The sequence below is a fragment of the Tursiops truncatus genome, chromosome 7, assembly GCF_011762595.2.
Source record: "Tursiops truncatus isolate mTurTru1 chromosome 7, mTurTru1.mat.Y, whole genome shotgun sequence".
Classification (NCBI taxonomy): Eukaryota; Metazoa; Chordata; class Mammalia; order Artiodactyla; family Delphinidae; genus Tursiops; species Tursiops truncatus.
The window spans coordinates 29,188,187-29,215,012 of NC_047040.1; the positions used below are offsets into that span (position 1 = coordinate 29,188,187).

At 40.1% G+C, this 26,826-nt stretch overlaps 2 protein-coding genes and 1 non-coding gene across 6 annotated transcripts in view; 1 reads left to right on the plus strand and 2 right to left on the minus strand.

Moving 5' to 3' along the window:
- Positions 1-544: 544 nt before the first annotated feature.
- On the minus strand, positions 545-16,056 carry FASTKD2 (FAST kinase domains 2). Of its 3 annotated transcripts, XM_004323728.4 has the most exons (12): positions 15,909-16,051; positions 14,371-15,187; positions 11,299-11,402; positions 10,499-10,607; positions 10,079-10,202; positions 9,668-9,807; positions 8,362-8,534; positions 5,218-5,381; positions 4,020-4,232; positions 3,531-3,618; positions 1,723-1,837; positions 545-741 (listed from the first exon to the last, which is right to left on the minus strand). In XM_004323728.4, the coding sequence occupies exons 2-12, from the start codon at positions 15,085-15,087 to the stop codon at positions 622-624; spliced, it is 2,067 nt and encodes a 688-aa protein (XP_004323776.2). In that variant the 5' UTR covers positions 15,088-15,187; positions 15,909-16,051; the 3' UTR covers positions 545-621. The 3 variants fall into 3 exon arrangements, with proteins under 3 accessions (XP_004323776.2, XP_073663452.1, XP_019794615.1); XM_073807351.1 differs by lacking the exon at positions 545-741 and having other exon boundaries at positions 1,721-1,837; positions 4,048-4,232; positions 15,909-16,056; XM_019939056.3 differs by lacking the exons at positions 545-741; positions 3,531-3,618 and having other exon boundaries at positions 15,909-16,054.
- MDH1B (malate dehydrogenase 1B) overlaps positions 16,024-26,826 on the plus strand; it is a 30,527-nt gene continuing 19,724 nt past the window's right edge. For both annotated transcript variants that reach the window (XM_073807352.1, XM_019939057.3), the window contains exons 1-4: positions 16,024-16,305; positions 20,470-20,582; positions 24,302-24,436; positions 24,629-24,771. In XM_073807352.1, the coding sequence (XP_073663453.1) occupies positions 16,284-16,305; positions 20,470-20,582; positions 24,302-24,436; positions 24,629-24,771 (413 nt within the window). In that variant the 5' untranslated portion in view covers positions 16,024-16,283. The remainder of the gene's footprint in view (positions 16,306-20,469; positions 20,583-24,301; positions 24,437-24,628; positions 24,772-26,826) is intronic.
- TRNAG-CCC (transfer RNA glycine (anticodon CCC)) lies at positions 25,742-25,814 on the minus strand. Its single transcript has one exon. It is a non-coding gene; the product is annotated as a tRNA-Gly (tRNA).

Genomic DNA, 26,826 nt, shown 5'->3' on the forward strand with positions numbered 1-26,826 from the left:
CCCACAACCTATCAATCTTAAGAAATTAGGACTCCTTGCCATCTCTGTACTATCTCATCTGCGTTTCTCTTAGTAAGGTCCACAAACCACTTCCACCTAGAATGCTTGTTACAACTGCAGATACCTGATCCTCACCCATTTTTAACACGCTACCTCGTTAATTCTTATACATTCTACAATTTGAGACCCTAGCCCAATTGCTTTGTGGCCAGTGCTTGAATGTGGTCCATACCTGAGTCCTAAAACAGCTTAGATTCCAAACCTGAGGACTGCCCACAGCAACTTACCTGCAACCCATCACAACTAAGAAACCAGTTTTGAATGCATCAAAGCTAATGAGAAACAGTAAAACCTATAGCTCGTGAATTTATGAAGTATCTGGGCACTGGAAGGAACAGGTATGACTGCAAAAATGACCCTTCTGGAATTTTCTCAGCATTTTCTAAAGTGCCAGTGAGAATATTTCTTTCATTCTCAACTTTAATTTTAGCAGTGAACTGAAATAACACTTTTTATTATGGTGAGCAGTCAGGTAAGTTCCATCGACAACTGAATTGTAGTCTTTATTAAAGTTATTTTTATAAATTTATGTCTAATAACATTAAAAGGTTGCTTTTTACTTTAACATGTGCTTTGCAAATTTATATCAGCAGTAGAAAGTGCTTCCTGTGAATAGATTTTACTCTTCAAAAATGTGACTGCATCCTTCATCTCTAGTTTTTCCATCTCCCAATTATTGACCTTACCAAAGAAAGAGGAAAATAATCAGTTTGCAAGAAGATGACGATGTATAAAATAAAAGCTAGTTTCGAGATCCAAGGATATTAAAATAACATCAGCCAACCACTTATAATTATGCACATTTTAGAAGTTTAGTAAGACTATGTGCTAGGGTCGAAGAAAGCTCTCACAGTGAAAATTATAAAAAAACTTTAAAAGTCCTCTAAAGGGCGCAAAAGATCCTTTCTTGGGATAATCTTCCTTAGAATATAAATAATAGCCAACATGAAAAAAAAAAGTGTTACAGATTAGCCCATTAAGAGAAATGGGCCATCTTAACCTTGGTAATCCGGGCATGATCCAGTTTTGGATACTAAAGTACCATAACGAAGATTCAAATATTTACATTTCACATTATATGCAGGACCAAATGAGTGGCATTTAGATAGGTCCTAACATTAACATAAATATACATTTATTCGTATGGTTCTTGCTCCATACAGAGACATCTAGAGAGGCTGTTCAAGAAAAGTTGTGCTCAGAATCAAAGAAAGCAGAAGGAGGGAAGAGGAAGAAGCATCCTTATAGTCATCCAGCACTTTCTAGTGACAAACATCCTTAACAGCCTCACAATGGCCCATGAAAACAAAGCTTTAATTAACATCTTTTCTTCTCCTGTTCAAGATAACCTAGAAACTGAATATGGTTTCATGTGTCTTAAATTAAAGAAGTACACATATTATTTACATTTTTCACTTGACAAAAATGATTAAAGTTGACTAAATGCAGCACTTATAAAACCCCAGGTAAATAACAGTATCAGCTGAGTAGGAGCCAACTCACATACCAGAAAGGTTCTTTTTCAAAGAAAACAATAACTAAAACACTTATTCCGATACTGCTGACAATTCATCTAGTCCTAGTAACCAACTTCAACCACAACATTCCCAGTAGAATGAACATCAGTAACTGAAGACTATTTCATTTGCATTTTTTTCTTACCAAGATCACATGAAAACCCATTACTTTCAAATGCCGCATTTTCATAGCAAGGAATCCTCTGGGGTGGGTTGAATCCAAACAGTACGTAGATCTAGGAACACAGAGTACAGCTACTCTGAAAACAAAAACACAAAACGTGAGACTAGTTACTAACGAGATGACCATGTACAATCTTGCTGCATCCTTGTTCTTTGGAGATTTCAAAGCTGAGCTCTCCACTTACCACATTCCTCACCATTCCCTCCTGTGTTAGTCCTTCACTTCCTCATTACCTAGACTATGCAGATATTCCAGTACATGAAGACTATTTTAGGAACCACAAGCTTATAAAAATGCTTTATACAAACAGTATCCCTTAACCATCTTTAAGAATGGCTACATTCTCGATGAGGAAAATTTTCAGATATGAAAGCACCCATTTTAGGGCTTTCCTGTGCAGAGCTAATCTCTGATCTAAACATAATTATTTATGCTGCTAGAAGCACTGATGTAGATAATACCAAATGGAAGATGCTCTGCTTGTAAATATTGTCTCCCAGAGACAGACACATTTAAAAGCCAGAATGGGGAGACCAAATACAAAAAAGAAAACACTAAGAGATAGGCAAGACCGTTGAAAAGATAAAATGTATACGTGTAACAAAAATGTGGAAGGTGTAATTTGTCTTTCATTGTTCATGGCCTTTTGGAAAGATTAAGTTCATTGGGGGAGACAAAGACATTTGTATCCTTACTGTCTTCTGTCATACTCTGGCTGTTATCTGAGATAAAGTAAGAGAAATTTCGTATCTTTAAAGGAACACTGATTCCTCATTTTTTCTCGGTACTTTAGGCTGAGAGCTACTACATTATATTATCATGCCAGAACAGATGAACACCTGAAAAAGAAAAATGATGTTTCAACTGGGTCAGAGAGAAAGCGTCTTTTTGAGGGAAGATGGGTAATAAGTAGAAGGAAGATAGTGGCTGAAAAAGATGGCCAAGGAACAAGCTAGGTGGATTTAGAAAGGTGCAAAAGTTACAGAGCTGTGTATGAGTGGAGAGGGATGAGTAGATAAGAGTTTGAATCCCTACAGACTTTTTCTGTACCTCTCTCTACCATATTTACGTGCATGTGCTACAAAGCAGTAGGGGATATACGTCGCTTGGGGTCAGGATCCACGTCTGACTCATCTTTGTGTGCCCTACAGGCCCTAACAGAGCCTTTCCACAAAGAATGACTGAACACAGGGTGTGTGCAGTATGACCTGATCCAGATGCCTACAAGGCAGAATATTCTCTCAGGGAGTAGCATCAATTTCTCCCAGAAACACTCTCTGTACTGTGTGAGTCAAGGAAACTACTTCTAATTAACTTCAGTATGGTTTGATCCATATACAATACAGCTTAATTAAAAAGCTAAAGTTTCTCTACCTTTAGAAAGGTTTGGCGGTAGAGAAAAATATTTTTTGGGTATTTGATTTTAGTAGAAGCCTTCATTCTTTATGATCACTACTGCATTATCTTGTCAAAAATTTACACTGCACTGATGGTTTCAATTATATTAGCACTGTTTTATTGAACTGTTTAGCTTTAAAACCTGATTTTAAAAAGTTGCCTGTTTCATTAAATGGACAACTCCAATCCACTGTCTTCAACCACAGGGTCCCACATTTATACCTAAGGGGTAGATTAATGGTTGTCCCTTGGTGCATTACAAGATCTATACAAATATAAGGTCTTTGTATTGTTACTGCTATTTAATATGAAGTCTTCGAGAATTAAGAGTTAAATTTAGAAAGCTCAGCAAATGCGTATGTGTAAACAACCTTTGAATATTTGTAGCAGAAGTTACCACATCCACGTCAGAAAATGGAAGCACTTGGCTCCTGTTAGCATCCATTCTGATTTCAAAATCTGAAAGAAAAAAATTGATACTAATTTTTCAAACATCGCTCCGAGTGATTTTTTGTTTGAAAAGGTATACTACCACTACCAATAATTATAATGGCAGCCGGTAAGCTATACTGAGCTTATTTACCATGTGCCAAATACTAGTCTGGATTTTATATGTATAACCTCATTTGTTGGTCACAGGAACCCTGTGAGGTGGGTAATATTATTATTGCCATTTTACAGATGAGGAAAGAGGCTGGTGAGTGCCTAACACACAGCACTAGTAAGTAGCAGAGTGAAAATCCACACCCAGCAGTCCAGCTCCAGAGCCAATGCTGCACCACACTAGACTGCTGCAGTAAACTCCTTATCTTTTGTCAGGAAAGAAGTAAAACAGAGGAAAATCATATGAAGTCCCATACCGATATAATAATTATGTGGCAACCATACACTTTTTGAGAAGCATCCTTCTCCCAGAAGGCTACTCAGCACCTCGGCAACCTTTGCATGTGGATGTGATGGCATGGAGGACAGCTGTGGCAGCACTAAGTGTGTGTCCTTGTGACAAGGAACATCATCAAGTTTTAGACAGGCAGCCAAAACATGAAGCTTGTGAACATTCCTCTCCACATCACCTTAAAAAAAAAAGAGAGAGAGAGAAAGAAAATTATAGTTAAGAAAAATATGAATGCTACATTTAAGAAATTGTATTAATGCACCTATAACTCTGAGTATTTGCTTCTTATCAGGAGGAATCTCTCTGTGTCTCCCTAGGTCCCACAGTGTGTAGGTCAGCGCCCTGATAATGTTTTAATCTTTAAAATATCTTTCAAGGTCCTTTAGCCTCAACTCTTCACTGAACAGATGGGAAAATGCTCAGGAATGTTAAAATGCCTCCTGATTAGAGGCAAAGTTGGGACTAGATTCCAGGTCTCCTGGGTTCACGGCTGCTTCCTCCATGTTAGACTGCTTGAAAAATCAGCACATGGTGTTCCTTTTCCACACTTCAACTTTGGAATTTCATACTGTTGTTTTTAAAAGGATTTAAAATACTCTATTCCCAGATAATCATCAAATTTTACACATCTAGCCTGATATTGCTTCTCCTTATTTAATAGTAAAGACTGAAAGACAACAATTAATTTGGTTCCAAGAGTAAGTAAATTCACTACTTTGGTAACTACTTGGTTTCTTGATCTAACGGCTGTGCCCTCATTACAGGCCATGAGTGACAAAGTGTTTATAGCTGCAAAAGTTGACTTAACTTGGCTTCAAACGTGACACATATGGATTAGAAGTACAAACACCTCTGATCAAGGCATAAAGAACAACCTGAACATTTAGCCTTTGCACAGGTGCATGAAGTGTAAATAAAAAGAACAATGACGCTGTGTTTCTCATTCTTGCCGTCTATGGGCAGGATCTGTCCCTAAAGGAGCCTCCACCGGTTTGCTGGTTTGAAGCATGGCCCTTTGACTTCACCATCATTGGTCCTTTCATCAGGAGCACCCGCTCCACACGTTTTAACTAACACTGCGGCAACTGAGACCCCAATCTGAATCACCTGGTAGCCTGGCAGTACTGCTTTATTTTAGTCACCACCGTGCACTGATATCCTACCTGACGTCAGCAGATCATGGATGATGTCCTTTTGAAGAAGCTGATTAATAGGGGCCAGGGGAAAATGGTTCATCAAGCAAAACGAACACACAGCATTCAACAGGTTTTCAGAAGTGATGTGGTGAAGACTACCAGTCAGAGCACTAGCCATAACTTCTAGGAACCTACAGGGGCAGAAAGGAGAGTCAGCTTTCAAATATGAAGAGTAGACAAGGTCATGGTAGAGCTAGTGAGGTGTCACAGAACTGACAGCTTTAAGGGGATAAAACAATCAGGCTTGCAATAAGTCTTCACACATCTTTCAGGTCGGTGACTATCTCATAATAAATACATACACTCAATAAATGTTAGCTACTACTACATGTCTTACACAGGGCAAATGTTTACAAGCTTTAACTCATTTAATTCCTATTCAAACTCTGTGGGATAGGTATCATTATTTTCTTCATAATAAAGATGCGTAAACAGGCTAAGCAGGGTCAACTAACTTGTCCAAGAACACACAGCCAGGAAGTAGCAGAGACAGCCCTGGAATCCAAGTTGTCAGGGTCCAGAGGCTTTTAACCATTGTGCTAGATTTTTTATCATGAGTAAGTCTTTAAGACCTGGAACTCCACTGCAGTTTTATAATCAATTACAATTCTCTAGTTATTAATACTCTGAGTTAAAAGAACTGCTAGCCTAATCCTACCACCCAAGCTAATGTTACGCAGTATAACAAAGCAGCTAAGCACAGAGGCAGAGAGGCAAGATCAAAATTAGGTAAGGTCACGTGTGCAGGGTGGCACTGCTGATAAACGGCACAGATACACTTTGAACCCAGGTCAATTTGACTCTTAGGGCATAAGCTATATATCATTATATAAGAAAAAGGAAGTATTGATACTTGCAGAGTACTGTGATAGTGTACAGGAAAGAAAGTAGATAGGGTAGCTTTGGGGATAAGGAGAATTTCAGTTAAGTGGAAAAGATGGCAAAAGGGAAGACCACTTGAAACTAACCCCTGAAAGTACATGCCATTCATGCTGTAATAACTAGCGAGGCTGGGGCACAGGCAGAGAGGCCCACAGCAGGGCAAGTATGCCCTGAAGTAAGCCCTTAGTACCAATGAGCCATAAAGGGAAATGTGAGATCAACTGGGAGGTCCCGTGAGGAGCAGATGGCCGAGTGAGGAAGGCTGTGACAGGCTAAGCAGGACTGCTAACAGGTCCTAGAGACAACAGTGAGGCAACACTTACTAAAGGGAGAACTGATGGAGTTTGGAGTATGCAGCAAGAAACAGCGGGGCTGCAGAGGACCGATCTGGAGCCCAGCGGTAATCACCTCCCCAGTCTCCTCGCATCCCACTTCTTATGCTGTTACCTCATGCTTCAGCGACACCAAAATCTGTGTCGTTCCCCGCATGTACTCTGCTGTTGCTTTCCTTCCTGACCTGAATACGGAGCCCCTTCTACTCAGAATGGTCTTTCCATCGTTAACTGCTCTCTCTCCATCTTTCAAGATCTGCTCAGGTACCAACTCCTCCAGGCAGGATGCTTGGCACCCACCCTGAGCCTCCACTTCGCCAGGCTAGCATCCTGGTACATCCCTCCTCTATTCCTATATACACTGTATAAAACTCTATCACTTCAATGTTCATGCTGTATTTAACTGCAGAAAGGATTATGTCTCATTCATTTTTGTCTTAAGTACCTGAGTGCTTGGTACAAGTTTTCTGACTAAAGGAACAAATAAACTTAGATGAGGAGGAGGAGAATGTTAATGGAAAAGGAAGAATCAAGAATAATGAGCTAAAAACTCACCAAGTTGTATACATTGAATATGCACAGCATTTTACATGTTGTTATTCATACCTCGATAAAGTGGTTTAAAAAGCTCTAGAGCGCTTTTCAATTATGGAGCAGAGACAGGCTTATTGACAAATAATTGCAGCTATGTGTCAAGGCTCCACCAAAGAGTTATATAAGACATGACAAGCACAGGGGCTGTGATGGAGACAATTAAGGGAAGGCACATGACAAAGCTATATAAGACATGACAAGCACAGGGGTTCTGATGGAGACAATTACAGGAAGGCACATGACATGCAGTATGAACTGAGTCTCACAACAATGGAGAGCACAGTGGGCAGCTGCTTTTCTTGGCCCAGCACTTCTTTGATTACCTGCCCCAAAGAAATGGGCATGTGACCCAAACTCGTTCGATCAGATTTTCTCTTTTGGAAATCTGAATCTTGAGGGAAAACCACAGGGACAAAAAGCTGTTGGAGTCAAGCTACTCGATGGCAAAAAGATGACCAGTGAACCTTGCCACTGAGACCCTCAGAACTGCCCTAGTTTATTCCTCCAAGGCCTCTGTGACTGACACTCTAGTTTTTTTTTTTAATCTAACAATTACTGTGTCTGGCATTGCCTTAAGAACCTGACATAGATTAACTCATTTAATCCTCATAACAACCCAATACGATTAGAAATAACTCTTTATTTCTCATCCCCATTTTAACAGATGAAGAAACTGAGGCACAGATAAGTAACTTGCCAAAGTTAAGTAGCTAATGAATCGCAGAGCTAAGATTCAAACCTAAGCAAGGTGTCTCCAGGGTCTGCGCTTTTAATCACCCTTCTAACAAATGACAAATAACATGTTATATGCGTTTCTGGTTTTTAATGAAACTTAGAACTGACCTAGAGAGGAAGGAAAGATGTTCTGGGTGGAAAGAAGATGAAAGAGCACAGCATGTTTGAGGAATTGCTGTGTTTAATAGCAGAAATGCACAGTTGTGGTTAAAATGAAAAGAATAGAAAGCAGTAGTCTGGGACCAAATGAAGAGTTAGGGTCAAAACTAAACTATAAACTCAGGAGCTGAGGGAATAAGCTGGGGGAGAGTTTGAAATGAAAACTCTTATGCTGAATTACCAAATATATTGCAAAGAACAAAGAAACTGGCAAAAGCAAAGCACATATCTTTAGCAAAGATAAAATAAAATTCTGTTTAACTTCATAAATAAGGAATATTATGTTTTATTTCTGGACATGGATGAAGGCCATGGATGGGTTCGCATGTAAGAATTCATTAAGCTTCGTAATCTTTTCTATAAATACGATATGTGGCAATAAAAAAGTAAAAAAAGAACAAGTACATACTCGTGAGTCCAGCATTTGTGGAAGTGATTGAGAGAAGAATACACATGAAGAATAGAGACAAGGCTTTTCACGTTTAGGAAGCCAGGTTCATCTGCTGCTTTCTTCATAAACAAGTCCATCAAACTAACAGGTCGAAAGCCAACGTTTTCAAATAAGATGAGGAGAAAAAGAACCTAAAAAAAGAAAGAATTGAGGGAAAACTTCTTAAGAGTTACAGTATGCTATTAGCAATCTTTTAGATCTCAAAATATTTAAACCGCAATAGAATTGTCCTGACTGACCAAATATTCCCTTAAAAGGAACAATTATCTTTTCCTTACAAAATCTGTTCCAGTTATTCTTGAATCAGAGTATCGAGTTAACAATCAACCTCTTTTTATAAGCTGAGAACCAGAGCACAGAACGGTTTCCATATTTCCATCTCATTTAAAATAAATATTTTCCTATACGCTTTTCATATAACAGCTCTGAAAATTACCTTTAAATATACCTCTTCTGAAGTTTTTCAAAATGACCAAGCCAATTTTGAACTGCTCTCCCTTCCAAACCTAGACACTTCCTAGATTCTAAGAGATAACTCAAAAATTTCTATGTTCAGTACTAATTTCTATAACTGAGAATAGAGCTGAAATACAATGATTAAATGTTCCAGTTCACCTCTCATTTCCCTCTTAGTCTTTCTCACAATAAGTACTTCTCTTTCCAAAACAATTTCCATACTAAAGTCAACCTCACCCTCCAAAGTGAACTAAACCAGTGACCTAACATGGTTACCACTACTTAACTACAAAAAGAAGTTTTTACCACCTGCTTCATTTAGATGTTTAATTAACACATGCCCTGAATTAAAAGGCTCTTACTCTGGAAGAAACAAGCAAACTTTCCATAAATAGAAAACACACATGATCATTAAGTAATGACAGTTTATTCTTCAAAAAGCGTAAGCCTCTCACATCAGCTATCTCCATTATTCTAAATCTAATAAAGGAAAAGTAGAAAGACAGAAATAATCCTTAGTATCCAACCAAAGTACCATACAACCTTTTGAAGAACAAATAGAAAAACAAACTTTGGACAATATAATTTTTGTTTTGGAGAGAAAGATGGTCCAGACATTGAATAATATATTAATAGGTAACCCCCAGACAAAATTTATAAGGAGCTAATTTTTCAAGCCGATTTAGCATTGGAATATTTTGGAATCTAAACCACTTTAAAATGATAGAGAAATTACTTCGAATGCTAAACAAATTAATACGTTTCTTGAAAGTTTCTGAGGCTTACTCTAAACTGTTAACATACTTACTTTTTTCAACTTCCAGATGTCAAAAGTTGTAGCCACATAATCTGCTATTCCCTTAAAAAGATCTATATTGAAGTACTGGAGGTCTCTGCAAGACTGCAATATGCTGATCAATATTTTAAAGGGACACCCGTGGATATTACCTTTAAGAATGAGTTAGAGAAACAAGAATCACCAGATGGTTTTGACTGTAAGATCCAAGATACTATATACACAGTACTTTTGTTTCTTTAGAAAAAATAGCACTATATTTTGTTAAAAAAAAAAAAAAACACTATAGGCAAAAATAAAATTTAGATCTAACGATATCATCAGATATTTTTCATATAACAGCAAAGTTGTTAAAACAAACAAAACAAATATAGTCCAGAACAGATCGGATGCTACAAATCATATAAGAAAAATTCCCCTTACTTGTGACTATCTTACTGCACTCATTCAAAAGGATAATGGAGCGGTGATTCATGGCGGCCAGTACTGCAAACATGCGCTGGCTATTCAAAACAGAAAACTGGTCTAATTCTTTCAAGGCTTTCATCTAAAGAAAAGTAAACTTAAATTTAATTTATCATTTGTGGCAAAATAAATTAAACTCCTATATTTAAATAAAAAAGGATAAAGTTTGAGCAAGAGGACTCGGACAAACAGGTATATAGATAAATATACGTAAATATATATACAGATAAAAATAAATCTATTTCTATTTCACTTTAGCAAAGTTACATACAAAAGCATAATGTCCTCCTAATAAACTGACTTTAGGAGGTGATAGCAAATCACAAGAAATATTTTTTTCAAATTTTACCCAACAGAGAAAATTCAGAAGGTATTTACCTCCAATTTCCTTTTAAGACCAATCGGTGCATCTTTTCCAATACATTTCATTACAGCTTGTAATGTGAAGACACGTTCTATTTTCCAAACTTGCTGATCAACTAGCATCCTGTCATCAAACACAATAAATACCACAGTCCTAGGATCTTAATGCCAGGTGAGAAATCGTAAAAGTCATTTGGTCCAGCTTCTACTTCTAGGCAAGGAATATGAAGCCCAAAGAAATGATCTACCTGCCCAAGAGTGCAAATAGTGAAAGCTCCAGGACCAGCCTAGTATTGTTTTCTCTCACATTATTTTGCTATCTTTATGCATGAACAAATTTCAGGAGATTATATTAAGACATCCTAATGCATAGTCAATGAAAAAGGGAATTAAAAATTATTCTCATCAACCTATGACATTAGATTAGGTGCATCAATTTTATAAGTTGTAAAACTTAACCTCCTTTTCAAGCGGGGCCAGTGTCATGTGACCTCCACATAGTACCCAATTAACCATTATGAACTGAGTACATGTCAGTTATCCCCCAGCCCACATCAGTACTATGTTTTCAGATAATTTTAGATTTTAATGTTACCCACGCCTTTTATTTTATGGTGGACCCTGAAAGAAGCATTATTTCCAGCTTTACCTGATCCAGAGTCACTATTTTAAGTTTAATAAGGTATTAAAGACCATAACTACTAACAAAGTCTTCCATGCCCTCACTCCAAAAAAGGGAGCTCAACTTTCATCTTCGTTTTTGATTTAAGAGAAACAGAGAAAGGCACCTGAAGAAAGGGTAACAGAGTTCTCACCGCAATCCTGCTCGAAGAACATCCACATTCTTGCATGGCTCCATTGCCTCTAAGATAGTTGACAAAACTGAAAGACATTTCTCATCACACTCATTGATACGTTCCTATTGAAATATAATTACAAAAATACCACAGGTGATGAGCTCATAGTGGACTATCTCACCCAAGCAAAACCACTGAACTGATGCTTTCAACTAAAGGATTAAGTATCAAACCAATAACTCACAGAGTCTGTCCACAATAAACAGCATCTTTGGAAAACAAGATGTCATATGTAAGTGAATTTTCCAAATAATTGATACATTCTTTTATGTATCAACCATTTTTTTACATTCTCCATTATCACTGAAAATGATTTGATATTGATTACCTTCCTCCCCTTCTGAAATAACTTTTATCAAACATTATTTTTACCTCTTCTTGAGACCCAAAGCCATCATGATGACAAGTGCAGTAATATTAGAGCTACAGGACAATTTTCCTACCCCTAAAGAATCTTACACAGCTGCGCTTACAATTTCCCTATATCCTTTCCTGGGTATCAAACTGCAACCTCAGTTGTGAACCTTCTGATTCACATCTGCTGTCACATGTTACCACCACTACCTGGATCTCAAGAGGAGCCCAGGCTTCATGGATCCTTCTTTCAAATCCTCTGAATTAGGGTACTAATTTAGGTTCTAGAAATGGTCTAATTTAGAAAACGAATAGTAACAACACAGCTTACCTAGTGCTCTACAATTTAATCATAACTAGCTTATACACCTCACAAGAGTACTTGTGATCACATCTGAAAGATGTAAGCTCTTTTGCTAAAATTACAATACATGGCTAACTAGTCACAAAGTCTCAAGTCAGAACCAGATAATGATAAGAAATAGATACTGCTGGAAGGAAAAAAGGTCTCATTCCCATGAGAGGGTTTCCATTAACAATTTATAGCATTCCATCAATACCTACTGTGAAAGAAAAGACCACTGGCTATGTGTTTGAAGGGCAAACTTCACTGATGACATATTTCATCCCTAGCTAAAATGTCTTTGCAACATTCCAACATGTTAGTGAGATACAATTATACGTACAGTTAACCTGGCCCCAAATATCCACTGTCCATTCCTCACCAATGCAGATACTATGCTGATATGAATACCTGTCCAAAGTTCATTTAGAGCATCACTGACCAGGTAGAGCGACTTACTGTAATCACTTTTAAATAACTATATAGGGAACACAGTCTACCAAAAAACACGGATATTCTGCGGTTTAAACACTCACACACGACACACAAATTAGTTCCTGGGCGAGAACATGGAAATCATAGTAATGTAAAAAGTTAAAGTTAAAAACTCTCATATACCTATGAACCCAATTCTTGAATTCTATAGTAGGATAGGATATATATCAGATCATCCTCAGGAAACTCCTGTCTTCAAAAATAATTATTTAATTATGATCATTGAGTTCAGAAGTCTGAAGAGTCCACTCTTAAAAGGTAAATGATTACTTTAATGAACTCATCTTTTCCTCAGCCAATCTGGCATCATTTCAGTGACATCGAACAGGACACTGACTCCTTTGTTTGAAACTAAAATTGGCTCCTTCCTCCATTCCATTTCCCACTCCCACCGTAATCTAAATACAAATTGGAGCACGTTGATGACCTCTGCTTAAAATATTTCACTGGATCCCCATTGCCTACAGGATAAATCCGAACTCCTTAGCCAGGCAGAAAAGGCTCTTCACGATTCATCCCCTTTTTCCCCAACCTCATGCCTTGCCATGACACCCAACCCCACCTCCTTGACAACCACAGACACAGTTTCCTCTCCATTCCCTCAAACTCGCAACCCCAGTATTCTGTACCTCCAGCCACAATGAACTACTTTCAGCTCCACAAACTATTCTCCAGGATTTGAACATACAGTCTTCTCTGCTTGAAACACCATCCCCTTCGCTATCCATCTTCTAAGTGCTGGCCATTTCTTGGACTCAGCTTAGCCATCATCTCCTACTGGGCTTGAATTTTAGCTCTACTATATCGAGGTGTTTGTTCATTCACGCAGCAAATATTTATCAAGTACCTACAGATAGTGACACTAACGGGTATGTGACCGTGGGCAAGTTATTTAACCGCTCTAAGCTTAAATTTCCTAATCGGTAAGATGAAAGTAACAATACCTACTTTTAAAAACTACACTGAGAATTACATGAGACAATCCTCTTTTCAAACTTTGTACCTATCACTGCTTCAAACGGTAATCCTGTATCCTCCTCTCCCATCACCTCTTCCCATCATGAAGGCGTACTCCTGCTAGGTTTGAAGCCCTTGTAATGCACTCTCTATATTTTTCTTTCATTGCACTGAAAGCTCTATGTGGCCGTTATATTGTAACTGTATTCCCTATGCTCAGCACCATGCCCACAACATAGTAAATGTATAACTCATCAGATGAACATTGGTTATTTTTGTAATTACCTACAAAATATCTGTTGTCCCCTCTAGGTTATAAGGGCAGGGATCATGGCTTCTATATCTTTACATCCCTAGTGACAAGTCTAGTAACTGATACATAGTTGACACCCAATAAATGTTTACTGTATGAAGAAATCAATCCAGTAGCTGTGTGACTTTAGCCAAGTTAACATCACTAAATCTCTTTCCTCATCTGCTAAACTGAGGTAACATCAACCTTACAGGGCTATTGTGAAGATTAAATAAGACAACACAAGAAAAAGGTATAGGTAGTCAATAAATACTAGTTCCCTTCCCTTCTCTCCTTCTTTCAACTACCCAACCTTTCCTTGTATATTTTGTACCTCTCCCCATTTTAGCTTATTCACTATTACTCAACTCCAGAGAAGAAAAATGGGGCAAGCTTTCATAAATTTCTACAGCAAAAAGATCTGGCTAACTTGAGGACTCTAAATCATATAATATCTATGCAGAAACAAATATAAACTACCATCCCAAAGATAAGTTTCTTTCAAGGAGGCTACATGTCTACGTCCCATCATTCTTTCAAGATATGCTAAACCAAGTAAAAGTATATTTAAGGCTCCTTTTGATTTTACCTGGACCACCCTCAGCAAAGTCTGTATGAGTAGCGTATTCTGAGGGATCCCGAGCTTCACCATAGCATGAAGACTAAACAGCAGGTTGTCGTAGTGCATGATCTTGGCTTCTCTCATAATTTGTTCACACAGCTGGCTAAACATAGGGTGGTTAAACATCAATTGTTTTTCAAAGCGCTTCTGGTCATCAGACATCCGTTTGGCAATTGTCCACATGGCTGAGAAATAGTTACTACTAGGAAATGTAGGTGCTTTTGAAAATATATCTAACACGTCACTCAGGGAATTACACTCCTGAGACAGTTTTCTACAGTTGATCGGGGTTGGTTTTGTTCTCTTGGTGAGAACATCTTCATTGGAAGCCTCATGATGAAAGTTTTTCTTCAATCCATTATCAGAGACAAAGTGTTTTGAGTTAAAGGACAGCCTTCTACGACAAAGTAGTCTGTCAACTGTAAGGACTGTTGCAGTGCTTATGCCCTTTGTTTGAAAGCCATCACCTCCTGATTTAAAAATTAAGGCATCCTGAAAGAGATATCTAATAGATGACTGCATTCTATTATCAAAGTTACTTAAGAGCTTTCTTGGGTTCCAGCTTGAATAAACAATTTTTGGTCTGCAAAATCCCGAAGGATACAGCCTCACAGTTCTGCCTGTTGGAACTAAAGTACTGAATTGTCTGATGTTCCATAAAAAGGAACCTGCTCTGTTATTCATTTTCCTAGCCACTGAAACACTTTCAAATGGCTTTAAAGTTGTCAAGATCACACACACACGTCGCTTCTAAATATGAAAGAAAACACATGTCGTCGCTTTCCTGTAGGGGAAGGGGTTATAAGAGAAATAAAAATTAGAGTAAAACTTCTACTTAAAAATATCAAATGCATTTAACAGAGACTAAAGTGAGAACCTAGGGAGACATTAAGATTTCCGTTAAAAAGGTAAAACCATGTTAGCAATATGGGCTTTCTCCATTTCTACCACAATGTGTATATACACAGCCTTAAAGGTGCAAGGTTACTTTGGAAGTAATCGTTGTACAAATAAGGTATTAAAAAAATAAAAAAGGAAGTGGGTTTCTGACGTAAAAGTTTTCCTGCTTTCTTTGCAGTAAGGCATTTTATGTTACTGCCTTGAAGATGTCGTCAATGAAAAACTGCCTTTATGTCACTGCCTTGAAGATGTCGTCAATGAAAAACAAGGGTTTAACCTTGATGTATACTTTTTAACACAAGAATTTAACTACAGGTAAACACGAACTGTTAAGAATAAGGACTTGGACAAGTAGAACGGCTCAGAAGCAGCAGCAAACTAAAGTGATGCACGTGGCCTGCGCTTGTCTGGAGATAACAACCAGACAGTCTCACCAGGTCTCAGAACCGGTGTCAGGGGTCCGTCCTTCCGGAGCTGGACCTCTTAGTATTAACCCACCTCCCTAAACTTACTTCCCGGGCAACTCCTGAGACCTTTCTCTGAAAGGCGAGAATTCTAAAGCGTAGTACGGCCACCTGTTCCACCTATGCTCGTCCTCCACTCACCTTAGTTCAGAGCCCCCTGGTTATACAGAGGCGCGGCCATACAGCTTCCCCGCGAGCAGAGCGTATCGCGAGATTTTACGGATCCTTCATAGGTCAAAAAGTGTTATGTTCGCGGGAGGTTGGAAATAGTTTACTTGGAGTGAAGAAAGCCTACCGAAAAACTGACTAGTTTTTCTTAGCTGCAGGGAATAGGCACGGGGGAGACCACAGAGCTTTTAATGACAGTGTATAACTGTGTACCCCAACACGCAACCTCTGCAGGTGGGCGCCAGAGTCCGCGCTCAGCTTCAGAGTGCGCCTGCGCCAAGTCCTGAGCGGCGTGGTTGCCTGGAAACGGTGGAGCAGCGGTTCAAGCCCGCGGGTCTTGACTTCACCATGGCCAAATTCGTACTCGCTGGTGAGTGATCCCCGCGTCCGCCCGCAGATCGCTCAAAACACCGACAGCTACTCTCCTCCTGTGACCGCTTGCCAGTGATCTTCTTAACTGGCCTATGTTCTAGCAACTCCAGCCTCTATATGGACCACCAAGGCTTTATTATGCTTTCATTCAAAAATGTATGTTGGGCAGTGACTGTACAAAGCACTGCTGGACACAGGGGATACAGTGAGGGGAAAGACACATCCCTGCCTTCGAGGAGCTTTCAGTCTCCTGGGATACAGAAGCATGTAAACAAGTACTTTTGATACAGTGTGATTAATGCAATGAGAGGTATGTGCACAGGGCTCTGGGGGGTGTTACAAGAGCTGATTTGTGAAGGTTTGGAATAGGGAGGACATTCCAGAAAAAGGCATAGAGGCTAGAAGTGTCATGGCCTCTGGATATGGAGGAAGTGACTGGACCTGGGGCAAGAATGGGATCAGAAGCCAGATCCTTGCACTTCAAGAACACCAAGCAAAAGTGTTTGAACTGTATGCTGAAAGCAATGAGGAGTCATTTAAAATGTTTAAGCAGGAGGGTATCTTAATGAGCTTGCATTTTAGAAAACCCACCTTGTCAGCAATGGAGGGGATGGACTAGAAATGTCGACTGGCATCCAGAAAACCACCAGAGGCTCTTACTGCAGCAGGCTATTGTACCTGCCTCCTTTCCTCTCAGCAAGTTTCTCAAAAGGGTAGACTGCTCTTCTATCTCCAGGTCCGCCTTCCACTCAATCTCCTTTCTACTTCTGCCTCCTACTTCTGCAGCCCTCACCGAAGTCACCAATGACTTTATAGAAGCTGTCCGGTCCTTGTCTTATTTGACCTCTTTGATGCCTTAACACAATTGTCATCTCCCATCTGCCTGAAAACCTATTTCCTCTGCTCCTTTATTCATTCAGAAGAGTATTTTTGAGAATGTTGCATTTGTGGCAGTGGCAGGGCTGGGTTCTATAGGAGCAGGGGCAGTGGCAGGGGACCTTTCTTAGGCAAAGACTTCCCAGAAGAAGTGATTTTTTAATCAGGGTCCTGAAAGATAAGTGTTACATATCGGAGAGGAAATAAGTAGGGAGGAGGAAAGTAAATTAGGCACGGGTAGCAGGGAGTGGGGCTGCAATGAGGAAAGCTAGTTTGGTGATTTTTGAGAGTATACAATAAGCAGAAAATTGAAAAAGATTTAGTAGGGTTGGAGCATAGAGTACAAGGAAGAGACTATCATATGTTAAGGCCAGAGTTAGATAATGTATATTCTTGTGAGCCACGTTCAATATTTTTTAGATGTATTTATTTTTATTTATATTTATTTTGGGCGGCGTTGGGTCTTCGTTGCTGTGCGCAGGCTTTCTCTAGTTGCAGCGAGTGGGGACTACTCTTCATTGCAGTGCACGGGCCTCTCATTGTGGTGTCTTCTCTTGTTGCAGAGCACGGGCTCTAGGCACATGGGCTTCAGTAGTTGCGGCACGCAGGCCCAGTAGTTGTGGTGCACAGGCTTAGTTGCTCCACGGCATGTGGGATCTTCCTGGACTGGGGCTCGAACCCTTGTCTCCTGCACTGGCAGGCGGATTCTTAACCACTGCACCACAAGGGAAGCCCTCAATGTTTTAAACTTTATCTAAAGTACATGGAAGGTTTTTGGAAGGAGATACATAATAAAATTTGCATTTTATCTCAGTGTTATTGCTACAATGTGAGAAGAAAAAGACTGGATGCCCAGAGCCCAGTTAGGTACTGTAGTCCAGGAAGGAAATACTGGTGGCCTGGTCTAGGAAGGTGGGCAATGGAAATGCAAAGAAGTGAATGGATTGGAGAGATGTTAGGGAGCAGAATCTATAGAACTAGACATTTGACTAGGTGGAGGAGGAAAGGAAGGGAGAAGAAAGAGTTAAAATTATTCCCAAGCAGTAGTTTGCATAACTGGGTAGATGGGAAGTCATTGAAAAAAAGCAGAAGAGTAGGCTTTATACTCTGGGTACTGTTAATACTCTTAAATAACTGGGTAGATGAACATAAAGAACATAAGAGAAGGAGCAAATTTAGTAGGGGAGTGATGGCAAAATCTGTCATAGACATGCTGAGTGCCTATGAGACATTTAGAAGGAGTTGAAAAAATACAGGACGGTGTAGACATCTAGATAAGGAGATAGTTCTGAACTGGAAATACAGATTTCTACTTGAAACAAAAGGAGTGGAGGAGATTATCCAGGAAGGATCATAGAGTATGAAGATAAGATGCCTTGTAGAATGCTAACCTTTTAATGCATTAATAAAGGAATAGGAACCTAAAAGTGTAATGAGGAGTGGCCAGAGAAGTAGGAAGAAAACCTGAAGAATGCCCCCACCACAGTGGGTATTTCAAGAGTTGAAGGGAGACAAATGCTACCAAGGGTCAACAAGAAAAGGATCAAAAAGTATCCATTGGATTTAGTGACATGGAGGTCCATGGTGACCTTCTAGAGAATTATGGGAAAAGCCAGATTGCAGTGGCATGAGAAATCAATGGAAGTGAGGAACTGGGGATGGCAAGTGTAGAGAACTATTTCAAGAACTATTTCAAGTTTTAATAGAAAAGGGCAGGTAGAAGGCAATGACTGAAGGGGCTTTTTGTTTCTCAGGACAGGAGAAACTTAAACATAATAAGTATATTTTAATTATGGTAGAAACAGCCCATTAGAAACAGAGCTAAGATGCTAGAAAAAGGGGATAACCAGTGGAGGTGGAAGAGGGTGGTGTTTAGAGCATAAGTGGTGAGATTGGATCTGGATAAGAGGTAGGATCCCTCTTCCACTGAATAGAAGAAAGAAGGAAAGGAGGAATCCAAATGCAGATAGGCTAGTAGGTTTGATGGCAGGAGCTTGGCGGATTTCCCAACCGATGCCTTTTTGTATGATTTGGTTTAGCTTGCGTAAAGTAGAAAGCAGAGTTTTCTGTTGTCTTCTGATAGTACAGAAAAATATTGGAGAGAAGGAAGGGGCTTGAAGGAAGTAGGCAGTTTGGAATGGTAATTGTAGAGACCAGAAGAGAGTGCTGCCCAGGGAAACAGAGGGATCTCCAGGAAGAGTTGAGGGCCAGTTGAGACTGGTGACCATGTATTTATAATGGTACCGCTCTGCTTAGTTCTACCATGTTTATCCAGGGGTGCCAAGTACATGAAACCCAGGCACAGAAAAGGCAAGTTACTGGGTTCATTCAGGGTAAGGGGCTTTTACCAAGCTTACTTGCCAGAAGCACAGTGGGGCAAGAGAATTGCAGACATGAACCAGAAGAGTGGTCTGAATTCATGAGTCATGGATTTGAACTAAACAGGGAGGCTAATAGCCAGGGGGAGTTTGAGAGGGGATGATGACTTAGAAGTCACCGGGAGGTTGAAGAACTGGTGAATTGGGAGTAATCGGGGAAGAAGGCTATAGAGAGGGTTCTGCCCTTGGCCCCTGCCCCTCCTACTCTACCGGACGTCCAGTCCCACCAACTTTAGTGGCTGTCACTTTCTCTGTGTTTATGCCTGCAATACCTGTATCCTAAGCTATTACAGAAGGCCTGCTCTTCAGATTTGCAGGTGCAGCTGCCTGCTGGTCATATCCACTTAGATATACTACAGATACTTCCAGCTGCGCTTTATAATTTAAACTTCTCACCCATGATTTCTCTCTAGTAAGGTCAGGATCACCTAGCCACGCCAGAAAAAAGAAGTTAAGCCAGACTCTTCTCTCCCCGCCACTTCTCCTTCCCCCAATACTCTCTGCACACATAGCAAGTCCACATGTGATTCTACCACCACTCCTCACTTCACACTTTGCCTTTTAGTAGCTACTAATGAGTAGTTCATTATGAGTAGTTCATGCTTAATTAGTAGCCTGGCAGCCTCTTAGAGGAAGTGAGGTCTAATACAGCACTGGAGGAGAATAAATATTCAAGTCTTTTTTCCTTTCCACATTTTATTACTAATGATGCTGATCTCCTATGAAAGTCATTTTATTTTGCCAATATAATAAAAATCAAAAGTTTATGTTATGGCAGTTTATGCTATAGCTCTATATAAATTATATTGTAACTGTGTGATTAATTCTGTAATTATATGACAAATGCTTGTAACTACATGATAATTTCCATGTGATGAAAGTAAATATTGCTAATTTGAATTTTTTAGGTAGAGCAGATTGCCCATATTATGCTAAAGCAGAACTTCTGGCAGATCTTTTACAAAAGAATCTTCCTGATTTTCGGATACATAAAATTACACAGCATCCTGATGTTTGGGAGGTAAGAGGCCTTTACAGTTTGTTAAACTCACACACACAGAAAAATGTGTTCTGATTTAATTAAATATTAGCTAGTGTATCAGATAGCTTTCCAGGAATGTTCATGTACTATTGATATTTTAATATTAGTAAAATCAGTCCTGACTTATCAGCCTCAAAACATTATTTATATTTTTTTCCTAGTACCTAATAGAACAAATAAGGCCCTAACCAGTAAGTAGAATCAATTTGGCTGGTATTTTCCCCCCAAGAATCCACATAGCTTATATTGTACTTTTTTTTTTTTTTTTTTGCGGTATGCGGGCCTCTCACTCTTGTGGCTTCTCCCGTTGCGGAGCACAGGCTCCAGACGCGCAGGCTCAGCGGCCATGGCTCACGGGCCCAGCCGCTCCGCGGCATGTGGGATCCTCCCGTACCGGGGCACGAACCCGTGTCCCCTGCATCCGCAGGTGGACTCTCAACCACTGCACCACCAGGGAAGCCCGTATATTGCACTTTTTAACTTTCAATTCTCCTTCATATTGATTTCTAATGACATGAGGGACTTGTTTATTTGACACACCCTTCTTTGGGACTTAGATGGAAATTTGGGGGAAGGAGTTTCCTTTACTGGGGAGTGTTCTTGGGAACAACATCCTTAGAAGGAATGAGGGCAGCAGGACTGGGCAATGGGGGAAGTTGAACTGCCATACAGCTCTAACAGAGGGCTCAGCCAGCCCTGCAGGGAACTCTGAAGCTGGGATGGCCCTTCAAAGATACCCCCCCAAACAGGCAAGGAGGCCAGGCTTTTGTTCTCCTGCAGCTAACAGTCAGAGGATGTGGGCTGCCCTGGGGAAGAGACTTAACCTTAGGCAAGGGAACATCCTTTGGCTGAGGTCAGTTTCCAGAGAGAGACTCAGCACTGAGCCATCAACAGCCAATACGCCTCGTGGCAGGGGGAATGAGTGCCTTGGTCACGAAGGAGGAATAGGGACTACACGTGACAGGATCTGCTAGTTCACCAGTTGTGCCTTTTGGATCCACATGCTGCATATAATACGTTCACACCATCTGGGAACAGCTCTTCCAGAATTCTGGTTGGCATCTCTCCCCAGGGAAACTTTATAAGAGGAAGTTAAGTGAATAATAGTCTCCGCTGCACATCATTTCAGCACTACACATCGTTCAGCACCATAACTGACTCATCACCTTTCTTCTCTTCTATCCATTGTAGATTCCCCTCACCCTCTGCTGATTCAGGTGACTTATTAGGTGTGGTGGTGACTTACACCTGTATCCTTAGGGGCCTGAGCCCTCGTCTCTATTCCCTTTTCAGGGTATGACTGTTGCACCTGTCCATGTGCTGTCAAAATTAAACAAGGCACTACCAAGGATGCCCCAATGGGTTACCTAGATGCCAACCATTCTTTCCTGCCAACATTGGGTAATAGCTGCCCTACGTGCTCCTGATCAACGGGGCAATTACCCCTTCCATGATGGTAACTCCTCTCCTTACTGGCTGACCTCTTGGCACAGGAGCTCTAAGTGACCATGTGGCAGCCATAGATTAAAGTTTAATGGGACTCTTCCTGATAGAAGCACCCCTCACCCTGGGTGGGTCACTGGGAGTGATGGTAAGCAGGGTCACTCTTAATTCCATCCTTGGTTCCTGGATTCATGTATTCAACCTATTGGGGCAAAACTCTATTGATTTGTGGTATATATTGCATCCTGAAAGATGGTACCCCATCCTTGCAAGGTATCAGTCTCTAAGCTGGTGCATGCATCTTCAGTGTGTTGTTCCATCCCTCTATCATGCTGCTGGATGTTGCCATATATGATAGGGCCAGTGGGTCCCTGGTTTCATGCCCAATGTCATACATCGTTTACTTTAAAATGGGTTTCTTGGTTCAAAGTGATGTTATGCAGGATCCCATGTTGGTAGGTTAAATATTTTGAAAAGTCTTGAACAGGGTGCTGGCCAAAATCCTACAAGCAATAAAGGCAATTCTTTATCTAGAATATATGTTGATTAAAATCAAGGTGAATCACTGCTCTTTCCAGGGTAGAAGGGGTCCAATGTGATCAGATTGCCACCAAGAGGCTGGTTGTTGTCTTTGAGGGTTAGTGCCATTAACAGGAGGTCTGCGTTGATCTCTGTTAATGGCAGCAGCAATGGCTAGGTCAGCTTTGATGAGTGATAGCTTGTTTTCTCAGACCATTGCATAAGCTCTAACTTTTTCATGTCCCCATTGTGCCTTCAGCTGTCTAAGTTATCTTACTGCTGGGTTGCTTAGTGCTTCTGTCATAATAGACGTTCTCTGGTGGGCACTGCCCCCCGTCCTCTTTTATTTCAGAATTCTATCATCCCAATTGCCATGGGGCCCAGCTCTATAAGAGCATGTCATTTAACAGCCATGGCCCAGAATTGACAGCCACACCAGGCTTCTCAGTGATGCTGAGACCCCTCTCATCAGTGCATTCCTTGTCACTTTGGTGAATGTAGTGTCCTCCAGGCCCTTCCAGAGAACATAGGTGACCAATAGTTTTCCAGCCTTCCGTCATAGCATATCCACTCTAGCGAGCCCATTTTTTCTAAGCTTTTTCATCCCTTCTTCCATGGTCTTCCATGACAGTTCTGGCATTTCCACTTTATTTCATCCCTTGCTCCGAGCTCTGAAGAGCCATCCTAGCAACATGTTGGACTCTCTTCTGAGGTCTTTGTCAGGGTGTACACTCTTGAATAGCAGAAGAGTGATTCATTTTGAGAAATTCTCTCTTGTCCAGCTTTATGTTCCACTCTTGCTTCAGCACCCTCAGGGTCCAGTCCTGTACATATTCTTCCAGCTCCTGCCAGGACATCACCATGCCCTGCTCGCTGCTGAAGGTCCTTTGAGGTAGAGTCTCTTCTAGATTCCCAGTATTTCACTGGTCAGGCTACGTTGTGACTAGAGAGGCCATGGGGGAAACATCAACGAGGGAAATTCATTTGTAAGGTAGCTTCATGATACATTCCTCCAAAGACAAGAATGTTGCCATGTACTTTACCCATAGAAATGTTGCATTCTGTCTCTATGCAGATATTGTCATTGGAAGACCTGGTGTACACAGACCAGATAATGATGATTTAAAATTTTTCTAGTAAATATTGTCAGAAATCCCCAGATAATTTTTAGCTCATTAATTCAATCTAAAAAATATAAACTATACTCACATATTTGGAAAGCAATATCAAATTTATATGGCCCTAAGACCAGAGACATCTCATACAGAAGACCATTTGAGTTGAAAAATTCGGCTCCTTTTTTAAGCCAAAACCTTGCACTTCAGGTCTACTCAGGAAAGAGAGCAACATTCAGTACCTTTATTTGGTCGATGAATTCGAAGAATATTCTTTCTTACTTGATTAATTTGTTACTCAACTCATCACTATTTCTATATTTATATTTCTATATTTATATTTCTATATTATATTTATAAATATATTTCTATATTTATATTTTATCTATATCTATATTTATATTTCTATATTTATATTTCACATCAAATATATTTCTATATTTATATTTCTATATTTATATTTTATATTTACAGTTTAAAGATATCTAAATTTTATTATGTATACACAGAGGTAGTAAAAAAAAAAAACACTAGTATTTTAACGTTTGAACTCTAAAGCATTGAATTGAATTCCAAGGCAGATTCAATGTGCGACTTCTCATGGACTCTATCATTCAATAGGAGTGGCTGAAAGAGTTGTGTAAAAAGAATAAGTGGAGTCACAAAAATTCCCCCATCATCTGGAGAGAGCTGTTGGATCGTGGAGGAAAGGGTTTGCTTTTGGGAGGATATAACGAGTTCCTAGAACATGCCCAGGTATACAAATTCAGTTGATTTATCTGTCTAAAACATTATTGTTCTCTCCTATTATTTATATTTTTCCAATGTCTTGCTTTCTAAGGTATTCTCTCAGCTCTCTTTTTACTCTATTTGGGCTTTAAACAAGAACTTTCCATTATAGCCATTGTCAGCTATTCTGGTGTTGTTTTTTTCTTTCCCAATATTTAGCTTTACTATGGTGTCACCTCTAGCATGACAACTGAGCTGATGAAGACAGTTGCTCAAGAGAACCTGGGGGCACACATAGAAAAAGAGCTGGAGGAAGAAGCCCTGAAAGGTCTCATCAACCCCTTGCAGGTCTGGATCACCAGGTGGGACCGTCAAATCCCAGGATTCGTGAGGTTGACGTTTTATGTTTAGAAGGACAGTGATGTAGGATTAATTACATGATGGAAGAATATCTGGGTGTCAAGTGTGAGAATGGTGTGTATGTATACGAATATTATAGATATGTAATATATGTGTATGCCTATATATCCCCTAGTGTAGCCCCATGTATGAGTTTTAGACTATAGATAGATTCAATGTGTATATAATATGCATATAATACACGTACATACTAAATCTAAGAGCAGCTTTATAGCAAAGGTGTTTACTTTTCATAACCGTCTCCAGCTCTCCTGCCCTCATTCTGTGTGTCTCATGCTGTCTGCTGCTCATACGATCCTGCTCGTCGCCTCACTGTCCTTCCTTCCCTCTCCCTTGTTTCCTTCCTTCCCTCCCCCAGCTTCCTGACTGTTGCCCTCTTCCTCTTTCCCACTTGCTAGAGTTGTCCTCATCCTTAGCTCTTCCGTGTTGCACTCATTCTCTCTAACCTCACCCCCGTCACTCTTACCCCTTCTCATTTTTTCTCATCACTCTCGTTCTCAGTGGTGGGTGGACACATTCGATGATTGTCATTGCTTTCTCTCTCTATCTCTGTGCTCTGTCTCTCTCTTTGTCCTTTTGCTGTCCATCTTGCTCTATCTCTCCCTCCCCCTTTCCTTTCCCCACCTCTCAATCTGTCTCTCACACTGCCCTTCTTACTATCTATGTGTGTATCCTAATATACAGGCTCATCTGAAAAATTATTTGTTATTATGAAAGATTTCAAGTGCAGAAAAGAACTGAGAATGATGTAATAACCGTACATGAACTTTACACTCAGATTTAATAATATTACATCTGCTTTAGAATTTCTTTAATATTTATTTATTTATTTGGCGGCGCTGGGTCTTAGCTGCAGCACGCGGGTCTTTATTTGTGGCATGTGGGCTCCTCCTTGCGGCCTGCGGGACCCAGCTCCCCGACCGGGGATCGAACCCAGGCCCCCTGCATTGGGAGCACAGAGTCCTAACCACTGGACCACCAGGGAAGCCCCTAGATATTTTTAAAGGATTAAAATGGTACAGATGCTCTTGAAAACACCACTGCGCCTCTCTCCAAACCCACTGTGAAAAAATGCCCAGATGCATTTCTAAACTCCCCCTCAGGGGTCATTAGGGCTCTCAGTTATCAGCCAAGCTATAGAGTACTCAAATAGTAGCTGAATTGTGGGTGCAGATACATGATACCTCACCTGTGTTGATCCTAGGCTTCTTTATAAGGATTTGGAAAAATAGACCTTTCTAAAAGATGTCATTACTTTGCAGATAAGCGTACAAAATAGAAAAGAGTTATGGTTAAATGAAACTGATTTCCTTATCTTTTTTTAAAAAGAATATAAACACGTAATTACAGTAACACGTAATTACAGTAATATACAGTAATATGACACAGTTCTTTTAAATTTTGCTTTCTGCCTATTCTATTTAATTTGAAAAGCCTTATAAACAAGTACATTTCTTACTTTGGTATTGTTTTCAGATGGCCAAAGCAAGAAGTTAGCAGTGAGAATTATTTTTTTCTACTTTTGATTTCTAGCCTTAAAAATGTCAGTGCAGCTGTGTATGCCAATTTAATATTTTAAATCACCCTATTAATGCACGTGCAGAAGAATATCTATTAAGAATAAAGCCTGGGGACTTCCCTGGTGGCGCAGTGGTTAAGAATCCACTTGCCAATGCAGAGGACACGGGTTCAAGCCCTGGTCCGGGGAGATCCCACATGCCGCGGGGCAACTAAGCCCGTGGGCCACAACTACTGAGCCTGCGCTCTAGAGCCCGTGAGCCACAACTTCTGAAGCCCGGTCGCCTAGAGCCCGTGCTCTGCAACAAGAGAAGCCACTGCAATGAGAAGCCCGCACACCACAACGAAGAGGAGCCCCCGCTCGCCGCAACTAGAGAAAGCCCGTGCACAGCAATGAAGACCCAACACAGCCAAAAATAAATAAATTTATTTTAAAAATAAAAAAAGACTTCTATACATGGTTGGTACTTTAAAAAAAA

Coding starts and splice junctions, on each gene's coding strand:
- FASTKD2 (XM_004323728.4), bottom strand. CDS start 15,087: ATGAATAACAGAGCAGGTTCCTTTTTATGGAACATCAGACAATTCAGT. Junction 11,403..14,370: donor CTTTGCTGAGGGTGGTCCAG/GTAAAATCAAAA, acceptor ATATTTCAATAG/GAACGTATCAATGAGTGTGA. Junction 5,382..8,361: donor CACAAATGCTGGACTCACGA/GTATGTACTTGT, acceptor CTGCCCCTGTAG/GTTCCTAGAAGTTATGGCTA.